Source organism: Physella acuta, unplaced genomic scaffold (assembly GCF_028476545.2).
Source record: "Physella acuta isolate Inbredline_101_S28 unplaced genomic scaffold, ASM2847654v3 ptg000497l, whole genome shotgun sequence".
NCBI classification, from domain to species: domain Eukaryota; kingdom Metazoa; phylum Mollusca; class Gastropoda; family Physidae; genus Physella; species Physella acuta.
Window position 1 is genome coordinate 216,357 of NW_026732016.1, and position 21,774 is coordinate 238,130.

A 21,774-nucleotide genomic window follows, 5' to 3' on the forward strand; every position below is an offset into this window, starting at 1 on the left:
TCGCGCTAGGAAGAATGAAACAAATTACAGACGGGGCAGCGCTGGTCGTGCCGGGTAGGACAAACACCGGCCAACGTTGGGGGAGTTGTGGCCCTTGTTTGGGGGCGGTAACCTCACGTGGAGCACAGGTCACGTCATGACCTTCACCCTGTATTACATGGGGGCGATGATAAATTGTCGAAAGATGACCTGTTTGCCTTCGTTGATTTTTTTACAAGTATGCCTTGCAACATATCACCCCCCCCCCCCTCCTCCACAATCCCACAATTGTTTACATGCTACTCTGAAAGTTAAGGGTTGTGTCTTTTGTTTTTGTCTCGCTGAAAAGTACACACTTTCATAAAGCACGCGCAATACACGTGCTAATGGCCCTGGTTAGAATAATTAACATGTGGTGGCTTTTAATGTCAAGGTAGATAGCAGATGTCGGTAAAACAGGCACAGTCAAGGAGACTAAACACAACACACCACACAGTCGAGTGACACACACCACACAATCCAGGGACACACACCACACAGTCGAGTGACACACATCACACCACACACACAATCCCTTCACATACCGAGCTCACAGAAACAGATAAACTCTACTTCCTCTTCCCTATTGACCCTATGACCTAGACTGCTACAACAGTTAACTTCTGACGTTGTTGTCTATGTCCACTTGCACGCGGAAGTTGTCAACATTTCCTCCATCTTTGTCTTGACCTTCTACATCTAAATATAGCCACCACGTGATCACATATCAGTATCTTAAGGTAGTCTCCGGGGACCCATGGACCTTCTTGACGTCATGACGTTATGTGAGTCGAACCCACGACGTGACGCCTGACGCGAGTTACGGCACGACGCTGATTGGGTTAGGGGTAATTGCCGCGCGCGTAGCTCGTGAGACTAGGTGAATAATTAAACGCTGGCCACGCCTCACAGAACTGATGGCTAAATTAGTCCGTGAATGTCCGACTGCGGACAGTGGTCACTGGGAGGTTTTGTGGGACGTCAGGGTACTTTGGGGTCAGATACATCAGTACAGCCACCCTCGTACTGAATGTAGGGCAGGTGAAGTAGAGTTATTATGTTGTCGAGTTCAAGAAAAGTTCTAAAAAAAAAAAACAACAACCGTAAACAGTAGGTCTATGGGGACAGATTTTCCCAAGTTTATCACCCCCCCCCCTGCTTCCCCCACCCACATCACCAACATATTTAAAAGAAATAAACGCCCCAAAAGTAATGACGTAATGTACTCTGCAGCAAGTACTGCAGACGACTTCCCGGCCAAAAGCGAAAAAAAAAGTTTACTAGTAGTGGGTAGTGTAGAAACCCGTTCCTTAACCATCAACCCCGGGCACAACGTGCTAGTAAAGACTTAAAAAAACATTGAAGGATTATCTTTGGACTTTGATCATCGAGTGTTTGTCTCGCTACAGCAAATATCTGCTCACTCCAGCTTCTAACGCTGCCAGAGTGGGGGGGGGGGGTGCTTCATGAGATGCCCGTACCCACCTTCAGTCTCCCCTCACCCACTGTGGGGGTCTCACCATCCACTCAGTGTAATCACTCCCCCCCCCCCCCCAACTTTTCCTTATTTCCCCTTCTCGCTGTCTGGTGTACCGTAACTTTCCGTCAAAAAGAGACGACTGTGCACACGACATCCGTCAAAAAGAGACGACTGTGCACACGACATCCGTCAAAAAGAGACGACTGTGCACACGACATCCGTCAAAAAGAGACGACTGTGCACACGACATCCGTCAAAAAGAGACGACTGTGCACACGACATCCGTCAAAAAGAGACGACTGTGCACACGACATCCGTCAAAAAGAGACGAATTTGCACACGACATCCATCAAAAAGAGACGAATGTGGACACGACATCCGTCAAAAAGAGACGACTGTGCACACGACATCCGTCAAAAAGAGACGACTGTGCACACGACATCCGTCAAAAAGAGACGAATGTGCACACGACATCCGTCAAAAAGAGACGACTGTGCACACGACATCCGTCAAAAAGAGACGGCTGTGCACACGACATCCGTCAAAAAGAGACGACTGTGCACACGACATCCGTCAAAAAGAGACGAATTTGCACACGACATCCGTCAAAAAGAGACGAATGTGCACACGACATCCATCAAAAAGAGACGAATGTGGACACGACATCCGTCAAAAAGAGACCACTGTGCACACGACATCCGTCAAAAAGAGACGACTGTGCACACGACATCCGTCAAAAAGAGACGACTGTGCACACGACATCCGTCAAAAAGAGACGACTGTGCACACGACATCCGTCAAAAAGAGACCACTGTGCACACGACATCCGTCAAAAAGAGACGACTGTGCACACGACATCCGTCAAAAAGAGACGAATGTGGACACGACATCCGTCAAAAAGAGACGACTGTGCACACGACATCCGTCAAAAAGAGACGACTGTGCACACGACATCCGTCAAAAAGAGACGACTGTGCACACGACATCCGTCAAAAAGAGACGACTGTGCACACGACATCCGGTTTATTGTTAGCATGTTGTTTTTGCTGGTGATGGTTGTAGTTGTTGTGGTTTTGGTTTTTTCTGTTGTTTCTATAAATAGAGAAATCAGACTTCTGTGTGAGCCGAGTACAACTACAATACTTGAGTGTTCTCTTTTTGAATGGGCACAGCCAGCCTTCGGTAGCTCGATATTAAACGTATCGATACTTTTATGTGTAGTCGAGTAAGCGCAGTACTTCGATATCTGGTCAGGTGCAAGGTAAAGATTTAGGTGATACGGATACAAATATGTATCATACAACTGAGTGCTCACCATCCAACAAGAACACCGTCTTATAGATTCCATCCTGTCAATCATTCGTCCTGTCCGTATTCCCTATGAAGTCATGCGACACCATTTCCATGACGTCATCGGCCACCGTATCAACCCGCCCATAATGACGTCATCAGCCACTGTATCAACCCGCCCATAATGACGTCATCGCCCACCGTATCAACCCGCCCATAATGACGTCATCGCCCACCGTATCAACACGCCCTTAATGACGTCATCGCCCACCGTATCAACACGCCCATAAGTCGCACCAGACTTCCTGGTTCCATAGGTCAACATTCTGCCCTGACCAGGCGCCCAATCTGTGTCGTGACGTCAACATCCCCACCTGTCGACTCACCTGTAATGTGTTTCTATTGCTCTGTTTACAGGTGGCGCCAGACTTGCAGGATACCGACCTGGAGTGGAGAGTTTGAGCATCTACGTCACAACATGTCTGGGAAATGGCTGCACGTATACTCCGCCATCTTGGTTGTCATATCGCTCGTCTGCTGTGTGATTGGTGAGTAGAACTAGCACGTGCATTGAGTGAGTAGAACTAGCACGTGCATTGAGTGAGTGTAACTAGCACGAGCATTGAGTGAGTAGAACTAGCTCGTGAATTGAGTGAGTAGAACTAGCACTAGCATTGAGTGAGTGTAACTAGCACGAGCATTGAGTGAGTAGAACTAGCTCGTGAATTGAGTGAGTAGAACTAGCACTAGCATTGAGTGAGTAGAAACTAAGAAGTGCATTGAGTGAGTAGAACTAGCTCGTGCATTGAGTGAGTAGAAACTAAGACGTGCATTTAATGAGTAGAACTAGCTCGTGCAGTGAGTGAGTATAACTAGCACTAGCATTGAGTGAGTTAGCTATCAATATGCTGTACAGCCCGCCTTACTCCTGAGTCTATGTCCTGTAGTACACGTCGATTAATTGAACCTGGTGACCGTGAAAAATTATTTAGAGAGAGGTGCTAGCTAAATGATCCGGTGAAAGTGAAATGGGGGGGGGGGGGGGGTAGGAAACTCAGGTTTATTCCTGAGATGACGGCGGAATCTTAAAAACAAAGTAATTGTCGTTCTACCAATGCCTGCCCTCCTAATCCCTTCCCTCCCAATCCCTGCCCCCCCCCCCAATCATTGTCCTCCCAATCCCTGCCTTCCAACCATTGTCCCCCCCCCAATCCCTGCCCCCCCCCCCCCAATCAATGTCCTCCACGAGGCAAACAAAACATATGGCACTAAAGCATTTTTTTAAACTTACAAAACTCCATTTACATATTTCAGAACGGTATCGATTACAATAGACTGACCATTACAACAGACTGACGATTACAACAGACTGACGATTACAACAGACTGACCATTACAACAGAATGTCAATTTCGAAAGAAAACAATAAGACCAGTTTTTATCTATTTTCATGCAGACCTATATTCGTTGAACCTATTGAAATGTTTAACTGTCAAGTAAAAACAATAATTACCGATAAAATGCGTAGAAAATGTATCTATCGCTGTTTCACTACAAATTCATTGTATATCTAGACGTCATTATTTTTAATGATATTCCCGCATGTCTGCAATACATGTCCTTCGTGAAGAATCGTTCGCTTCTTGAGACACAAGTACAGTGAACTCTACATTGGCTAGACAAAATTGCTTTTTTCACGTTTTTATCAACTCAGTGCAAGAATGTTTTGATGGCGACGATGATGCTACAATTGCAGACTTGATTGATGTTTTTTTTTTAATGGCGGCTTATATCACATTCTTGTGTTACACAATATATTCAACAAATCACCTGAATAAAACACGACATTCTCGAGGATCTGATCACCAGACTTTCCCATTAGTAATCGAGTGGTCTACCATACTACCACGCTGTCCCGTCTCAAAGCTCCAATATCAAAACCAGAGGCGTAGCGAGGGGTGGGGGGGTGCGGACAGCACCGGGTGACACCATTTAGGGGGGTGACACCAAGGCAAAATATAGCAAAATATATAGAGGAAAATTTGAGGGGGGGGGGGGAGGGTGCAAATCGAAATGCCGCATTAAGTGCCGCACCGGGTGACACCCGACCTCGCTACGCCACTGATCAAAACAAAAAGTTTATGAAATATTTGGGTTTCAGGGGGAGGGGGGGGGGTGGAGGGGGGGGCAAACACCGCAACGCTGTATGAATCAAGGCGGTCGTTATTCGCGCCAACGGCAGCAGGCGACCCGCCAAACGTGGCGGCGTCTGCTGGGATCCTAGGTCACGTGCCTGTTTAATGGTGTATGGCCGTGACGCCACTAATTATTCATCACCTAATTGTTTCGGGGTGTCGCCGATAAATGGTCACCCGTTGTCACGTGATTATGAAGATTGATTTGCCGCACCGGCGTCACAGCACGCGCCATTAATCATTAGTTAAGGCTAGAGCTTGTCAAGTACGGTCAGAGTTCGGTAGCAAGATTGTCCGTCAGTTCTTGACCAAAACTTTAGCCTCCGAATGTCAGTCGATTCAAACCGATTTAGGTCTCATCAATAGAAAACCCCGTGTCCCAAAACTCTTCTAATCCTTGTGGTGAAACTCTAGCCGTTGGGGGGGGGGGGGGGGGGGATCGCTTCCTGTTTGCTTGCGATCAGTTTCGATTCTTTGATCAACACGGATATCAGAAAAATTGGGAAATCCCGATTACCTGTACATAAAAAAATGTGCAGCAAAAGTTAAATCGAGCGATCGCACGCTCCAATCGATTGAAACGAGGGAGGAAGTCGCCTGTTCTCAGAAATCTGGAGCTCTAAAGAAAATGTGCGACGTTTGGCTGATATCACGATACAACCGAATGAAAAAACAGCACGTTCTATTTATAAATAATCTAAATTCAGAAACAACTTTTGTTGTTATTTTTAAAATACATGGGTTATATTTCATTTGAATGCAGTTCTAATGTTGTAGTAACGGCAATACATATATCATTGATTGCCAAAAATGGCAGTGGACATACACTGTTGTTACGAGCATATGATAGAAGAATAAATGGAAAGCTAAATACGGTATTCGGGAAAAAAATGATGAAACAATGTAGCGTGTACAGCCACGGCATCGACTAGCCGGAACGGCTAACAACAAATATTGGCATGTATGCGTTAACAAGCAACTTTTACAATATTTTAGAAAGAACAAAAAGTCATGTGGTATTTTTTAAATATATTTTGTTGTGACGAGACAAACTGCGGTTTTTTTTTACTCTCCCAAACCCAAACTCAAACACTAACCCATACCCAAACCCTAACCCTAACCCAAACCCTAACCCAAACCCTAGCCCTAACCTAACCCTAACCCAAACCCAAACCCAAACCCAAACCCTAACCTAACGGCCTTCAACGTTGTTGTCTTGTGTTACAGGTGATGAGGTCAAGGCCGTCAAGTCAGCGGATGACGTCAGCAGCGACGGAGTGTCAAGGTCGAAGCGGTCCGGCCCGGTCAGGTTTGATGACGGCTTCGGCAAGCAGCGTGTCCGGCTGCGGTTCCAACGGCGGGTCAGCCCCAAGTTCGGCCACAACTTCGTGGGGAAGCGGTCCAGTGACTTTCTCGTCCCCCCGGGGGACAACTACGACGTCGTCGACACCAGCGACCTGACGGACATCGACACGAGGGCAGCGCGGTTCTCGCACAGCTTCGTGGGGAAGCGAGACGAGATCTCACAGGTAGACCTGCTCCTGAAGGAGGCGCTGGAGAGGGAGCTGCTGGACGGGCTGGAGGGGAGGGAGGACGGAGACTCGGACATTGACATCGAGGAGCGAGCCGGACCCGGCTTCAGACACAGCTTTGTTGGGAAAAGGTTCGACGATGACGAGGACGATAGTGATGAAAGTGAGGAAGACGGTATTGAAGTTGAGGCTCGCAATGGACGGCACTTCAAACACAGTTTTGTGGGGAAGAGGGGCGGACCCAACAGAAGGGGCCCTGCTTTCTCTCACAGTTTTGTCGGCAAGCGGGCGCCGGGGGACGACGACGACCTCGAGATGGCCGAGAGAGGCGGCCGAGTCTTCAGCCACAGTTTTGTCGGCAAGAGGGACATGGCCCGTGCCCGCGGGCCCTACGCCGTCAACAGCCGGGCCTCGCCCAGCTTCATGCACCACTTTGTGGGCAAAAGGTCCACAGTCGGTCGGTCCAAGCGGTCAGCGTCCTCAGACCAGGAAATAGATCTGGAAGAGAGAGCTAGCCCTAGTTTCAGGCATGCGTTTGTCGGAAAACGTGTTCCCGGATTTTCCCATAGCTTTGTCGGAAAACGTGTTCCTGGATTTTCCCATAGCTTCGTCGGAAAACGTGTTCCCGGATTTTCCCATAGCTTTGTCGGAAAACGTGTTCCCGGATTTCGCCATAGCTTTGTCGGAAAACGTGTTCCGGGATTTTCTCACAGTTTTGTGGGAAAACGAGACGAAAATGAGCTTTTGAGCAGTGAAAACGAAATTGAATTCCTTGAACCAAACGGCGATTTAAACAAAAGGGCGCCAAAATTTTCTCACTCTTTCATCGGTAAACGAGAAGTGAACAGCGAGGACAAAAGAGGGCCAGGATTCTCGCATTCTTTTGTCGGAAAACGCGAGGATGAAGAAAACGAATTTGACAAAAAATCTGCCGGATTCAGACACTCATTTGTTGGAAAACGCGAAGATGACGAAAAGGAATTCGACAAAAAATCTGCTGCATTCCGACATTCGTTTGTCGGAAAACGTGAAGACGACGAAAATGAACTCGACAAAAAATCGGCCGGATTTAGACATTCGTTTGTCGGAAAACGCGAAGATGACGAAAACGAATTTGACAAAAAATCTGCAGGATTTAGACATTCCTTTGTCGGAAAACGCGAAGATGACGAAAATGAATTTGACAAAAAATCTGCAGGATTCCGACATTCCTTTGTCGGAAAACGCGAAGATGACGAAAACGAATTCGACAAAAAATCTGCAGGATTTAGACATTCGTTTGTCGGAAAACGCGAAGATGACGAAAATGAATTTGACAAAAAATCTGCAGGATTCCGACATTCCTTTGTCGGAAAACGCGAAGATGACGAAAACGAATTCGACAAAAAATCTGCAGGATTTAGACATTCCTTTGTCGGAAAACGCGAAGATGACGAAAACGAATTCGACAAAAAATCTGCAGGATTCCGACATTCCTTTGTTGGAAAACGCGAAGATGACGAAAACGAATTTGATAAAAAATCTGCCGGATTTAGACATTCGTTTGTCGGAAAACGAGAAGATGACGAAAACGAATTTGATAAAAAATCTGCCGGATTCAGACATTCGTTTGTCGGAAAACGTGCAGACGAAGAGAGCGAACTGGAGAAACGCAGCCCGGGATTCAGGCATAGTTTTGTGGGGAAACGAGATGACGGCCTGCTGGTTAACGAGCACATCCTTCAGGGCGGGGCCGGGGCAACCGATGACCTCACGCGGCTGGTGAATTTCATCCAGGCCGAGGCCGACGGCCAGAAGCCGACAGAGGATCAAGGCCGCAGCGACTTTCCAGAGAGCCAAAAACCTGACGACGCCGCGCCGAGTTCATCGCAAACCTTGACCAACACAACCAGCACAGACGTCATATCACGTGGGTCGTCAGCCACGTGATCCGGCGTGTGTGTCACGTGTGTGTCACGTTCTGTTTTAGTTTGATCCTACTGTTTTGTTTCCATTGTTCGACGCCCAAAAATCTTTGAGGTTTAACTTTTAGACACGAACAACAGTCAGTGAAGGACACACAATTCCAAATTAAGGACTCAAGGCCAGAATCAGAGCGCCGCTTGTTGGTTAGGCAGTGAAATAAATTAAACAGAAACCACACACACACGTTCTTAAGTTATTACACGTCCAAGTGTGTCGCGTCTAAATGTGGATGTTGTCATGGTAACTGTATGTTGTACTGTGTTGTGTTCTCGGTAAAAAAAAAAAAAACAATAACACAAAAAAACTGATGTCTGGGTATAACGTTGTTTTTCGTAGGGACTAATTCGCTTTAGTAAAATGTCACTAGCTAGGCCTAATCATTTCCTGATATTATTTTTGAAACAAAATTTTTTTCCAGCCATTAAATTAATTAATTTCTTTACCAAAATCAGATATTCATAGCCAAAAATTGTTTTTTAATTAATTAATTTTACATTCACATCACAGAATCGTGATTGTGTTGAGTGGTACAAGAAGTAAGTAGTTTACAAAACACCCACACCGCCACATCGAACCCACACAATTAATTCTCTTCGACTTTCTTTGTTCATTTTTTTCGAATCCCGCCCCGAGGATGGATAAAAAAAACTACACGAATCAGGTGGTAAAAATGCAAGCTTATCAACGTGTCGTGTCCCTAATGACATGATTGCTGTGTACAACTGGGTGGATAATGATTTAATTAGAATTGACTTTACACTTCAGTGAAGTAAAACTTGAAAGTTCTTACAGTTACAGTTTAAAAAAAAACAACTGACATGTGGCTGTAAGAGAGCCACATGTCGTGAGCCACATCCGGTCACTGCCTGACCTGCTTGCACCCTTTGATGAAGTTTACTTGACCTCTTTGATCGAGTGTCTCCACACGCAAAACTTATTTCACATTCCATTCATAAAAACAGTAAACGGAAGAGCTAGCTAAGAATTAATTTATTACAACTCTGGATTGAAAAGCCAAGCAAAAAATTCGCTTATGATTAAATGCAATGATCTTTGTCAAAATTCAAATTTGCCTTTAAATAAAAACGCGTTCAATGTATTCGATTCGAAAGAATGTTTAGATATCAAATGTGAACAAACCCCCACCCACGCCTCTCGATAGTAAATGTGAACAAATCCCCACCCACACCTCTCGATGGTAAATATGAACACACCACCCACGGGCTGAGACAGCCACCGCTAGGAGAGCTAGGGCATATGGACGAGTGTTGTCTCACAGCTAATCCTTACTAGCGGCGAACTCTGTCAAGAAAGATTTGAAAGAAGCATCAGTCTAAGAGATTAAACAATTTGAACAGCAAGTAACCCCCACCCCCACCCATCCGTATCATAATATCCTGATCGACCGTCAGATTGATTTCATATTGGTCCAACAATTTTACCCTGGGAAAAAATACGTCACTAATTCTGGCTTCAAAGGGAAATGATTACACTATTTACTTAAATAGAGTTACATCCCCTGCTTAAGCAATGAGTTATTAATAGAACGTGCCCGCTAGAAGCTATCCCAATCGTAAACTGCTCATCTGTTTTGTAAATTGAGGATCTATTGATTTTTGCATGCAGAGAATTCACTATCAGATACTTAAGACAGTGGTGGGCGTTGATGATTTAGATAATTATAGATAAAGTTCTTCCAAGTAATTTTTACAGTAAGAAGGTTACATTCGTGTGTTGGAATCTTGGTTGCTGAGCTAAAGCAGTTAATGGTTAGTGTTGTAGCTACATCATTTGTTGGACGGACATCCAAGAACTAGCAACAAACTATCGCACTTTAACATTCACACAAAAATTGATGGAAACATTTTGTACAGATAAAATCATACTGTTAGTTTATGTTTTAATACACGATATGTATAATTAATTAGAAGCATTTGATTGGAATTTTCCCTGAAATAAAATGTAAACTGATCAGTCCGCTAATGCTGTCTGGTTGATTCATTAAATCAAGCTCTGATCTTAATCTGTTCTTTAATCTCAGGTTGAAGGTGTAAACACAATCTTCTAGCCTAATCTGACAGTGTGTGTCTACTTGTTTGTATGTGTGTGTGTGTGTACATGTCTGTGGGTGTTTGTCAGTAAGTTTCTATGTGTATGTGTGTACACGCTTTTGTGTATGTGTGTGTGCGTGTGTTTTTGTTAGCAAACAGATTAGAATAGTAAATGGGAGCAATAGCGAAAGCGAAAGGCCCAAAGGCCGTTTTCCTGAATGGGCGTTTGTCCGAATACGACAAAAATGGAAACTTTATCTCTATCATATCCAAACATGATAGGAATCGATCTTTGAAAGCACAACACATCAATCGATCATTGTTAGTCAATAAATACACAATTAAATAAGAAATAAGTACAGGATTTAAATGAAAGTCAGAGGACAAGTAGCTTGAAGATGTCTTGAATAAAATGTCAGCAATTCGTCTATTTATAGCATTGAATATTCCCTTTTTAGGTGGAGCAATCCATTATAAGTTAAGTACGGCTTTAGTTAACTCAGGTTCAGAAAACCTCTGTCTGTTGAACGAGTTGAACAGATCACTACCGAGTCAACCCGACACAACTTTTGAACAACGAGTTGAACACATCACTACCGAGTCAACCCAACTGTTGAACACATCACTACCGAGTCAACCCAACTGTTGAACAACCAGTTGAACACATCACTACCGAGTCAACCCAACTGTTGAACAACCAGTTGAACACATCACTACCGAGTCAACCCAACTGTTGAACAACCAGTTGAACACATCACTACCGAGTCAACCCAACTGTTGAACACATCACTACCGAGTCAACCCAACTGTTGAACACATCACTACCGAGTCAACCCAACTGTTGAACAACCAGTTGAACACATCACTACCGAGTCAACCCAACTGTTGAACACATCACTACCGAGTCAACCCAACTGTTGAACAACGAGTTGAACACATCACTACCGAGTCAACCCGACACAACTGTTGAACAACCAGTTGAACACATCACTACCGATTGCCCCTCTATCCTTCCTTTGGGCCAACCATTAGTGTGTCCCTGTTATTTTAATAATTTCAGTCATTAAAATTTGCAATCTTCAACTGGCTTTTGTAAAAAAAAAAATAATAGATAGGTTTACCGTACAAGCTAAAATATTGTTCCGGAATAATCATTTGTATAGCCTGCTTGATTATGCCGTAGGCTTCGATCCAAACTGGCCAGAGAGCTCTTCAAAGAATGAAAACAAAATTGTTATAGCAAAAAGCCCGTCAGTTGATTGGCCGAGATCTTGACATCCGGGTACTTATATCCGTATTATCTTACAGTGCTACTCCAAACGTTTAATGCCGGCTCCCTCCCTGCCCAGTGTCTTGAGCAGAGTTGTCTAATGGCTGCTGAACACAGGGGAGTTAATGGGACGGAAGAATTGCTCCAAAGTGGAATCAAGAGCGATAACTCTACAACGAGTTTGCCAAAGCAAAAACAGGCAGAAACTGACGGAAGTAATGGATATAGCAGCAGTTTAAAATCAAATGTAAGATGACCTACATAGTTTAAAAAATAGTATCTCAACCTAGCTTAGTGTAGTCAATGATCTGTTAACATTAGCAAGTCTTACATTCTGTTTCTACTGAATTAGTAATGAGTGCATTTTTGGCACGTGTTTTACGGTCACCCCCCCCCCCCCCCCACACACACACACCACCACCACCCTTATCTTGATATTTAGTATTTGTTCCCGTCCCCTCCCCCCCCCCCCCCCACCCCACCATCACTTGGATGCTGCTCATTATCGAACCCATCTGAGTTTGTTTTATGATTTATTTTAAATTTTTTAATGAAGCCCGGCCAGTAGACGTGAGCTATTGTATGGCTAGACGTCAAGACAACACACACAGTACGGGTTGACTTGACTTCTGGACAAGCTCAGGTTGTGTCTACGAACAACACGGCGGGCTATTTTTATCCCAGTGGTTGCGGTGCCCTCTCGTCCATTGATAAACTGAGAGGAGATTTTAAAATAAAACAACGCTTCACGATCCGGACACAACGTGCTAGTAAAGCATGGAAAACATTGAAGAATTATTTTTTAGACCAGAAAACATTGAAGAATTATTTTTTAGACCAGAAAACATTGAAGAATTATTTTTTAGACCAGAAAACATTGAAGAATTATTTTTTAGACCAGAAAACATTGGAGGATTATCTTTTAGACTTTGATCTTCGCGTGTTTGTCTGGCTCTAGCAAATATCTGCTCACTCCAGCCGCGACGTTGCCAGATTTTTTATAGCTGCCACCTCATCAAATCTGGTGGTTTAAATTTGTCTGTACAGGTCATGCTGACCTTTTTAATGCCCTGATATTCAGGGCGTTGTTAGTGCCCTAACAACAAGGGCGTGGCTAGTGCGGCAGTGGTCTAACATGGCGTGGTTAGTGGGGCAGTGGTCTAACAGGGCGTGGCTAGTGGGGCAGTGGTCTAACAGGGCGTTGTTAGTGACCTAACAACAAGGGCGTGGTAGATCTTCTTGAATGTACTCACACAGTCTGTGTCTGCCAAGACTGTACGTGTCAGACAGCTCGGATGTTTACTCTGGAGACTGTCTGGTAGAAAACGCTGCAACATTTGAAATGCTGACCAGCTTGCTCAGCTCACATCAACATTTCACGAATGAATTATTCACAGCTTAATACACCATCCGCGGGCAACCTTTGATACGGTGCTTGAAAGACATTTTAAAACAGTTGAACACGATGATTGAGTTAGTAAGTTGTTTTTTGTTTAAAGTTTGGGATTAGCTGCAGCGATAAAATATTGTAGGTATAAGAGGGGGAGGGGGAGAATTGGGCAGGAGGCTGGTGGAGGAGGGGGTGGGGGAGGGGAGGGTGGGGTGGTCGAGGGTGGTTGAGGAGGAGGGTGGGGAGGATGTGTAGAAAAAAATGAAAGAAGCGATGATAATGTGAAGAAGCGCAGACAGAAGAGCGGGGAAATAAGCCAGCATAAAGCTGCTGTCGTCTGATGAAATCTTTTGTCTGCCATCTCAGTTAAGATAAACCCGTGGGGGTAGGGTGGGTATGGTGGGAGTGTCTGGTTGGTGGGTGGGGGTCGGTGGATGGGTGTAGGTGGATGGAGGTAGGTGGATGGAGGTAGGTGGATGGAGGTAGGTGGATGGAGGTAGGTGGATGGGTGTAGGTGGATGGGGTCGGTAGTTTGGGGTCATTGGATGGGGGTCGGTGGATGGGCATCGAAAGCCCGTAGCATCTCTCTGAGTCCACCCAGCTCCGATCAGTACCTGACTCAAATTAGGGAAATTAATGGCTGTTGTGCATAGTGTTGATCACATTATACTTTTGTATGCACATGTCACAGATACACCTGAACTCTACTTCCTCTACCCCATAGACCGCCAGGTTCGAAATCGTAACTTCACAAAATGAGGATATAGAGTTGACACCTAAATTAAAAGCTTATGGACGCATACAAGCACGTGTCGTTCTATGCATAGGCTAGTTAAACATTTTATCCCTTATAAAAATAAAAGAGCTCTATGACGCGCGTCATGTGCCTAGAACAGAGGTCTATGACGCACGTCGTGTGCCTAGAAGAGAGGTCTATGACGCACGTCATGTGCCTAGAAGAGAGGTCTATGACGCACGTCATGTGCCTAGAAGAGAGGTCTATGACGCACGTCTAGAAGAGAGGTCTATGACGCACGTCTAGAAGAGAGGTCTATGACGCACGTCATGTGCCTAGAAGAGAGGTCTATGACGCACGTCATGTGCCTAGAACAGAGGTCTATGACGCACGCCATGTGCCTAGAAGAGAGGTCTATGACGCACGTCTAGAAGAGAGGTCTATGACGCACGTCTAGAAGAGAGGTCTATGACGCACGTCTAGAAGAGAGGTCTATGACGCACGTCTAGAAGAGAGGTCTATGACGCACGTCATGGGCCTAGAAGAGAGGTCTATGACGCACGTCTAGAAGAGAGGTCTATGACGCACGCCGTGTGCCTAGAAGAGAGGTCTATGACGCACGTCTAGAAGAGAGGTCTATGACGCACGTCATGTGCCTAGAAAAGAGGGGTGGGTAGAGTGAGCAAGGGTCAGTTCCATCTAATTAAATATGCATTAAAATAAAGCGCGATAGCTCAGATTTTATTTCTAAAAGATTGCATTGTGTTCCTCATTAAAACTTGATTCGAGAGAGTTTTAAAGTCTAACAGTACACTTTTCTTTCAACAAATGTTGACGTTTGATTAAAAGTCTAACAGTACATTTTTCTTTCAACAAATGTTGACGTTTGATTAAAAGTCTTACAGTACACTTTTCTTTCAACAAATGTTGAAGTTTGTTTTAAAGTCTAACAGTACACTTTACATACTTTCAATATAACTAGGAATAGTGTGTCGATACAAACAGGAACAATCAACAATAGGGTCGTTTGTGTGGTTGGCCAAAGGAGGGAAGACACAGACAGGAAAGGGGTCGGCGTGGCCGAGTGGTAGAGCGCATCATTCTTACTCGCAAGTCTTGATGTGTCGAAAACTCCATAACGTCGGGTGCAGCGTTCCTCCCCTCAAAGTTTGCGCGAGTACCCCCCCCCCCTCCTCCTCCAGTAGGGATCAGTGCCATCTTAATCTCCCCATACATTAACATTTTAGAAATCTTGCAGACGTTACTAGTCTGATGCATAATTATGCAAATGTGACACAAATTGAGACCTTTTGACAGATTACATCGGGATAATGACGTCATCTGGTACGTATCTGGTCAATGACGTCAATTCGTAGGTCTGGTTTAATGACTCGGCGTCGAAGTTAGTCAAATTTCTAGAAAGTTCCGAGACGGTTCCTGTAATGCCGTGTACGCAAAATGTGCTGAGGGGGACATCACCGATAGATCAAATTAGATATTTTTTTTTAATATTTGAAAACGTTCGATCAAAGTTTTACATAACCATGTGTAAGAGAAATGTAGCAAAAACTGGTCAATGTATTAAATTTCAGAGACCGTGTTCGCTCATTCGTCATGATTTTTATCCCGCGTCCACTCCAGATGTAAAAAGAATTGATAGAAATAATGTATGAAGGGAGGGTGAAAAAAGTGTGGCGAGCTGACAAATGTGATTTCTGGCTTTGGTGTGGAGATAATGAAATCAGAAGACGAATGACCGGTCAGATGGCGGTGGACTGGTGTCAGGGGTCATCCATATACGACGTCACGCTTTTTTTGATGATTGTTTCCTCAGCTCCCAATCGTCACACATTGTCACACGTCGTCACTTTACGTCAGAACCCCCCCCCCCCCCCCAACCCACCCACCCAGCTCCCTTAACTTGACGTCACACCACACTACAAAGTCTTTTCAAAATTCCATATTTTGTTTTTAAAACAAGTGGTTGTTAAATATTAACAAAGCTCAATCAACATAATGTGGATATATTTCTGTTAGGTTTAGAAAAAAACATTTTCAACGAAAAACAAAGGATAAAATTCATTTTTACAAGCTTTTATGTAACTTGCTTCCTCTGTCTGTCGTCAGTCTGTCAGTCTGTCTGTCGTCAGAGATTAAAAATTATAAAGTACTGGAAAAAAAATTTGCATAAAAAAGTTTTAATAACAAGCTTTTATGTAATTATGCACTAAAAAGGGGAAAATAAATTATTTTCTTTATATATATATAACAATACACTACTATTTAAATTACTATAAAGAAAAGCATGGGTCGCTTCCTAAATATTAGTAAAGGTATCCAATAAACAATATAGTGACCCACTCTTTTCTTTATAGTAATTTAAATAGTAGTGTATTACTATATAATATATAATCATTTATTTTCTTCTTTTAGTGCATTATTACATAAAAGCTTGTTATTAAAACGTTTTTTATGCACACACAAAAAAAATAAAATCCAAAAGAAAAGTGTGTTGTTGACATGTTTTCTGTCCACCCTTCCCCCCCCCCCCATCCCCTCGGCACAAACCGTTACTTAAGTCGTATCCCTCTCCTTTTTGGACTATGACGTCATTAGATTCCGGGTTAGGGAACATCACTAAAGGAGACCATCAAAGTCATTTTGTGACATTTGACAATTGTCAGTCATTTTGTGACATTTGACAACTGTCAAAGTCATTTTGTGACATTTGACAATTGTCAGTCATTTTATGGCTTCTAACAAAATCATTTTGTGATATTTGACAACTGTCAGTCATTTTATGGCTTCTAACAAAATCATTTTGTGACATTTGACAACTGTCAGTCATTTTATGGCTTCTAACAAAGTCATTTTGTGTCATCTGAAAACTGTCGAGAATAGTTTGTGTCTTCTGAAACATTGTCAAAGCCAGTTTGTGATTGTCTTCTTACAACTGTGTTATAACTGTCTACGATCGCCATGGCAACACCTCCGCCTGTAACCCGGGTAAACAAACCCCAGAAATCTGTCTACTGCTGCTGTTTTAACATTCGATGGACGGTTGGTGCTGCACTGAGGCAGACGTGAGATGCCAGAGACGTCTGAACACAAAAGTGGCGCCAAACTGTCCGTGTCAGTTACCGAATCAGCTCGTCAACTCGTGGGTGAGCGATACTGCACGTGCATGTCAAAGTGCATTTTCACAAAGTCGGAGAAAAAAAAAGGCAAAGTTAATTTCACCAAAACGAAGCATAGCGAGCCTCTAGCTCCCCTAACTTCTGTTCGATGGTATCGTATCACAGTGTGAGAAGTTGGGTTAGTGGTAGGGGGGGGGGGAGAGCGATGTCCGTCAAGGTCGCATGTAGGGATGCGTTGCGTTAAAAGTTGCTCCAATGACAAAGGCAAGATCTTCTTTTTGATAGAAACGAATTTGGGCCGCCTGGGTATATTAGACACCCCCCCCCCCCGCTATGGTGGAGATGGGGCAGACATTTTAAAAGTGCTGCCCCGTATACATCTAGACATGTAACATCATTAGCACATCTTAGAGTGTAACACCATTAGCACATCTTAGAGTGTAACACCATTAGCACACATTAGAGTAACATCATTAGCACACTCACTGCCGTCCAATCTCCTGCAGAGAGAGACAAAATGTCCACCCTATCACAACGACAAGATCCTGTCAGATAATTGCGTTAGTTAATGAGTGAAACCTCTAGCAGGTAATTACGTCACAATTTTTAATTAAGGAGGCTGTCCAACATCTAGGGCAGTCTGCTGTCATTGTCCGGGATACAACCAGCCACATCCACACATCACCAGCCACATCCACACATCACCAGCCACATCCACACATCACCAGCCACATCCACACATCACCAGCCACATCCACACATCACGAGCCACATCCACACATCATCAGCCACATCCACACATCACCAGCCACATCCACACATCACCAGCCACATCCACACATCACCAGCCACATCCACACATCACGAGCCACATCCACACATCACCAGCCACATCCACACATCACCAGCCACATCCACACATCACCAGCCACATCCACACAACACCAGCCACATTTCACTAGCCACATCCAGACATCACCAGCCACATCCACACATCACCAGCCACATCAACACATCACCAACCACATCCACACATCACGAGCCGCATCCACACTTCATCAGCCACATACACATGTCACCAGCCACATCCATACATCACCAGCCACATGCACACGTCACCAGCCACATCCACACATCACCAGCCACATCCACAAACCACGAGTCACTGTGATAGTTGTCAAAATGTCATAATCACGGCGTCGGTTAATACATTATACAATGGCCTGGTCGTATTAGACATGCTAAATAGGTAGGGAATTTAAAGCAATACAACATAAAGAAATACAACATAAGGAACGCTACTACTGCATAAAGGATTGCCATATAATGGAATACACACATAACGGAAAGCAAAAAAAATTTGCCGTTCTTGTGTTTGACGTCTCGGCAAAACTTTTCCCGCCCAAAATTTTTAGGCTCTTATCAGCTGAACAGTGACCAAAAAAAAAAATCACGTGACAAGTAATGATGACACAGTGTTAGAAGGGGACGCAATCAATCCAATTTGTTCACACTCTCGTCCGGTATGTCTCCACTTGGTGATCTGTAGGTTGGTGATCTGTCGGTTGGTGGTCTGTCGGTTGGTGGTCTGTCGGTTGGTGGTCTGTCGGTTGGTGGTCTGTCGGTTGGTGGTCTGTCGGTTGGTGGTCTGTCCGGATCTGTAATGTTTTCTGCTGAATCTCGATTCGTTGTGCAGCGTCTACACCAGACGACCAACCACACGACCAACCACACAACCAACCACACCACCAACCACACGACCAACCACACCACACCACTAGACCAACCACACGACCAACCATATGACCAACCACACCACACCACCAACCACACGACCAACCACGCTACACCACCAACCACACGACCAACCACACGACCAACCATACGACCGACCAAACCACACGACCAACCACACAACACGACCAACCACAACTTACGACCAACCATATCACCACACACACGACCAACCACACGACGAACCACACTACGATTACACCCTATAAACTCGAAGCTAAAGCACTAAGAAGCCCAGTGCAAGACGGACAATAACTTCTTCTAAAAGAAATTGACGAAAATGACCAAGAAAAGCGACATGTTTGACGCCTCTGTTGTTGCAATTTCCAGCAGGCGTCAGACCGTGTTTGTGGAACTGACGGACTGGGTGTGACGTGTGCCGGCTTGACGCGGAAGGTGATAGGGATAAAAAGGTGAAATTGTTGTTGGAGACGGAAGTTCGCTGTCCAAAGTCAGTTCGTGTTTTACATCAGAGCAATGATTGCCTGAAGGGGAATAATTGGTTGTTTATGATGTGTAAACGCTGTTGTTGATGCTGATGGTGGTTGATGCTGATGATGGTTGATGTAGCCTGCACTGGGGATGGTGGAGGTTGTCACCTTCAATGGGGGTGGGGATGGTGTTGCTTGCACTAGTGATAGTGGTTGATGATGGGTGGAGGTGGCTTACTAAATTTATAAATAGGGCCTATATAACTAGAAAACGGGCCACAATAGACAAGTCTTGATTGGCTTGTGAACCAACCAGAGCTAAACTAGTATTGTAGTGCAATACAATTACTTTCAATAAATATATTCGCAACATTTACATTACATTATCAATCACACTATTTGTAAAAACTATTATACATCCACTGTTTGGGGCTCGGCAAATCTTGGAATATGAATGTAACCCACTGAAATTTGGCATTGTAGTAGATCTTGGACTATTTAATTGGAATATTTAATTTTTAATCTAATTGGATCAAAATTTTATTTAACACTATATTTAATCGCTGTATACAATAATAATAAGGGGAAATAATGAGATTTTTTTAAAAAATACTAGTGATCGCTTGGTCAGACGGCAGTCGAGGGTGAACTTTTTTCACTTTCACGGTTGGCTGATTTTGTGCCTTATTGTAGACCACAAATGAAATTTGGCTCTAGTTAGGTGTAAAAAAAAAATTAAATAAAAATCCTGTGCGCACACTTATTTTCCTTTTTACGGGGAGCAGAGTTTCTTCCACTCTCATACGAATTAGAACTAATATAGAAGATATATACCTTTACCGTACTTTTACCAATGTCCACCTCCCCCCCCCCCACCTCGAAAATGTCAAGAAAAAAAACACGGGGATTTCATTCTATGACATTATATAAGACCTATGTTCAGTTTTCATTATTAAGCGCCGAGGTTTTTTTTGTAATCACCATGTAACTTTAGTAAGTTGTAAGGTTAGGGCAGGGGCCTACTCCGAACTAAATTTATTTGTACTTTTCAGTGCATGTTTTTTTCTTTTGTGATTATAATAAAAATCTTTTTTTTTTCCTTAAAATGTTTTTGATGTCAGAATTAATCAATTATTCCAGCACTTGGCGAGGAGCAACCAGGAAAAAAAAACATCTAGATTCTAGATTTGACTTTTTAAAATATTTATTGATTTACCTAGATCTAGATCAAGATCAGATCTATCTTCTAGATCTAGTCTATATAATCTAGATCTATAATTTATAACATTAAATTTAAAAATAAATACAGTGAAAATGATAAAATTATTAAAAAGTATAGCGATATAGTCTAAGCTTAATCTCCACTAACCTTACTTGTATGATTTCACATAGGCCTAGATCTAGATCTATTTGTTTTCTCCTTTTGCGAGTATCCCACAGTAAACTTTACAAAACTCTACAGTACTACAGGTGTGTTAATTTGTTATTGGTCGTCTGCTTCAGAAATTTGGGTTAGGGTTACGTTAACTACCAGTAAACACCAATATTGAAGAAGATTTTGTCATTGGACACTTGTACAACATAATCAGACATAATTTAAATACTGCTGCAGCTTAAAAAATGCAGAGGAACGTTCTAAATACAGGCGGAATACAAATGAAGAAAAACAACAGCTCATTAAAAATCAAGATGAGGGATGCAAATTTAAATAAAGAGACGCGAATTTTTTTAGTTTTTTTTTTGTTTCTGAGTAAAAAAGAGTTGATGATGAGATACTGAAACGCCATTTTGAAAACGCTATCGAAGGATCGAACCGGTGATGTATCGCTCTCGCTGTAACCACATTTTAGATTTTCTTCCAAAACGTCGCTCGTCAAGATAGCGAGCTTGCCGTCTGGGGACACCTTCCATGGAGGCGGGAAATTAGTCACGTAGCTTATAGCGGCGCGGAGATTTCGTTACACATTAAATCGTCGATTACCGAACGCTGATTCCTCTCCCATCGATTACCAGGCACGGATTCCTCAAAGTTCAGTTTTAATTCGGGTTTCCTTGGAACTCGTCCGAAATAATTAAGTTTTAAATGTTTTTATTTAAAAACTGCTAGAGATTCTCATCTGTGAGACGGACTTGTCAATACTTTAAACTTTCATAAAGTCAGGGCATGTATTTTATGGATAAATTTGTGGCGTTGATTGCTGTTTGCAGGTTATTTTTTTAAATACACGTTAAATAGCCGGACCGACATCGCTCATGCCGCATGCGATAACACTATTATTAACAGTCCATCAAACCTAGGAACTGTTTACTGTATGCAGAAAAAAACGTGTGCGATAGGCTCCGCTAGAGGCACTAGGCCTAGTTATCTAGATCTATAAACTGTTTGATGGGTGTGGCGGATTGAACCTTCTGATTGGGCGGGGGGGGGGGGGGGTCTGCGCGCACTTCACCCACCGCCTTCAGTAGAATTTATGGGAAAATATGT

At 43.6% G+C, this 21,774-nt stretch overlaps 1 protein-coding gene across 2 annotated transcripts in view; it reads left to right on the top strand.

Moving 5' to 3' along the window:
- LOC131944551 (enterin neuropeptides) overlaps positions 1 to 8,655 on the top strand; it is a 29,044-nt gene extending 20,389 nt beyond the window's left edge. Inside the window, exons 2-4 of one of the 2 annotated variants that reach the window (XM_059305232.1) lie at positions 3,206 to 3,336; positions 6,211 to 6,750; positions 6,844 to 8,655. In XM_059305232.1, coding sequence (XP_059161215.1) covers positions 3,267 to 3,336; positions 6,211 to 6,750; positions 6,844 to 8,444 — 2,211 coding nt within the window. In that variant the 5' untranslated portion in view covers positions 3,206 to 3,266 and the 3' untranslated portion in view covers positions 8,445 to 8,655. Of the gene's footprint in view, positions 1 to 3,205; positions 3,337 to 6,210 lie in introns of both variants that reach the window. The other variant, XM_059305231.1, reaches the window with a different exon arrangement.
- Positions 8,656 to 21,774: the final 13,119 nt, after the last annotated feature.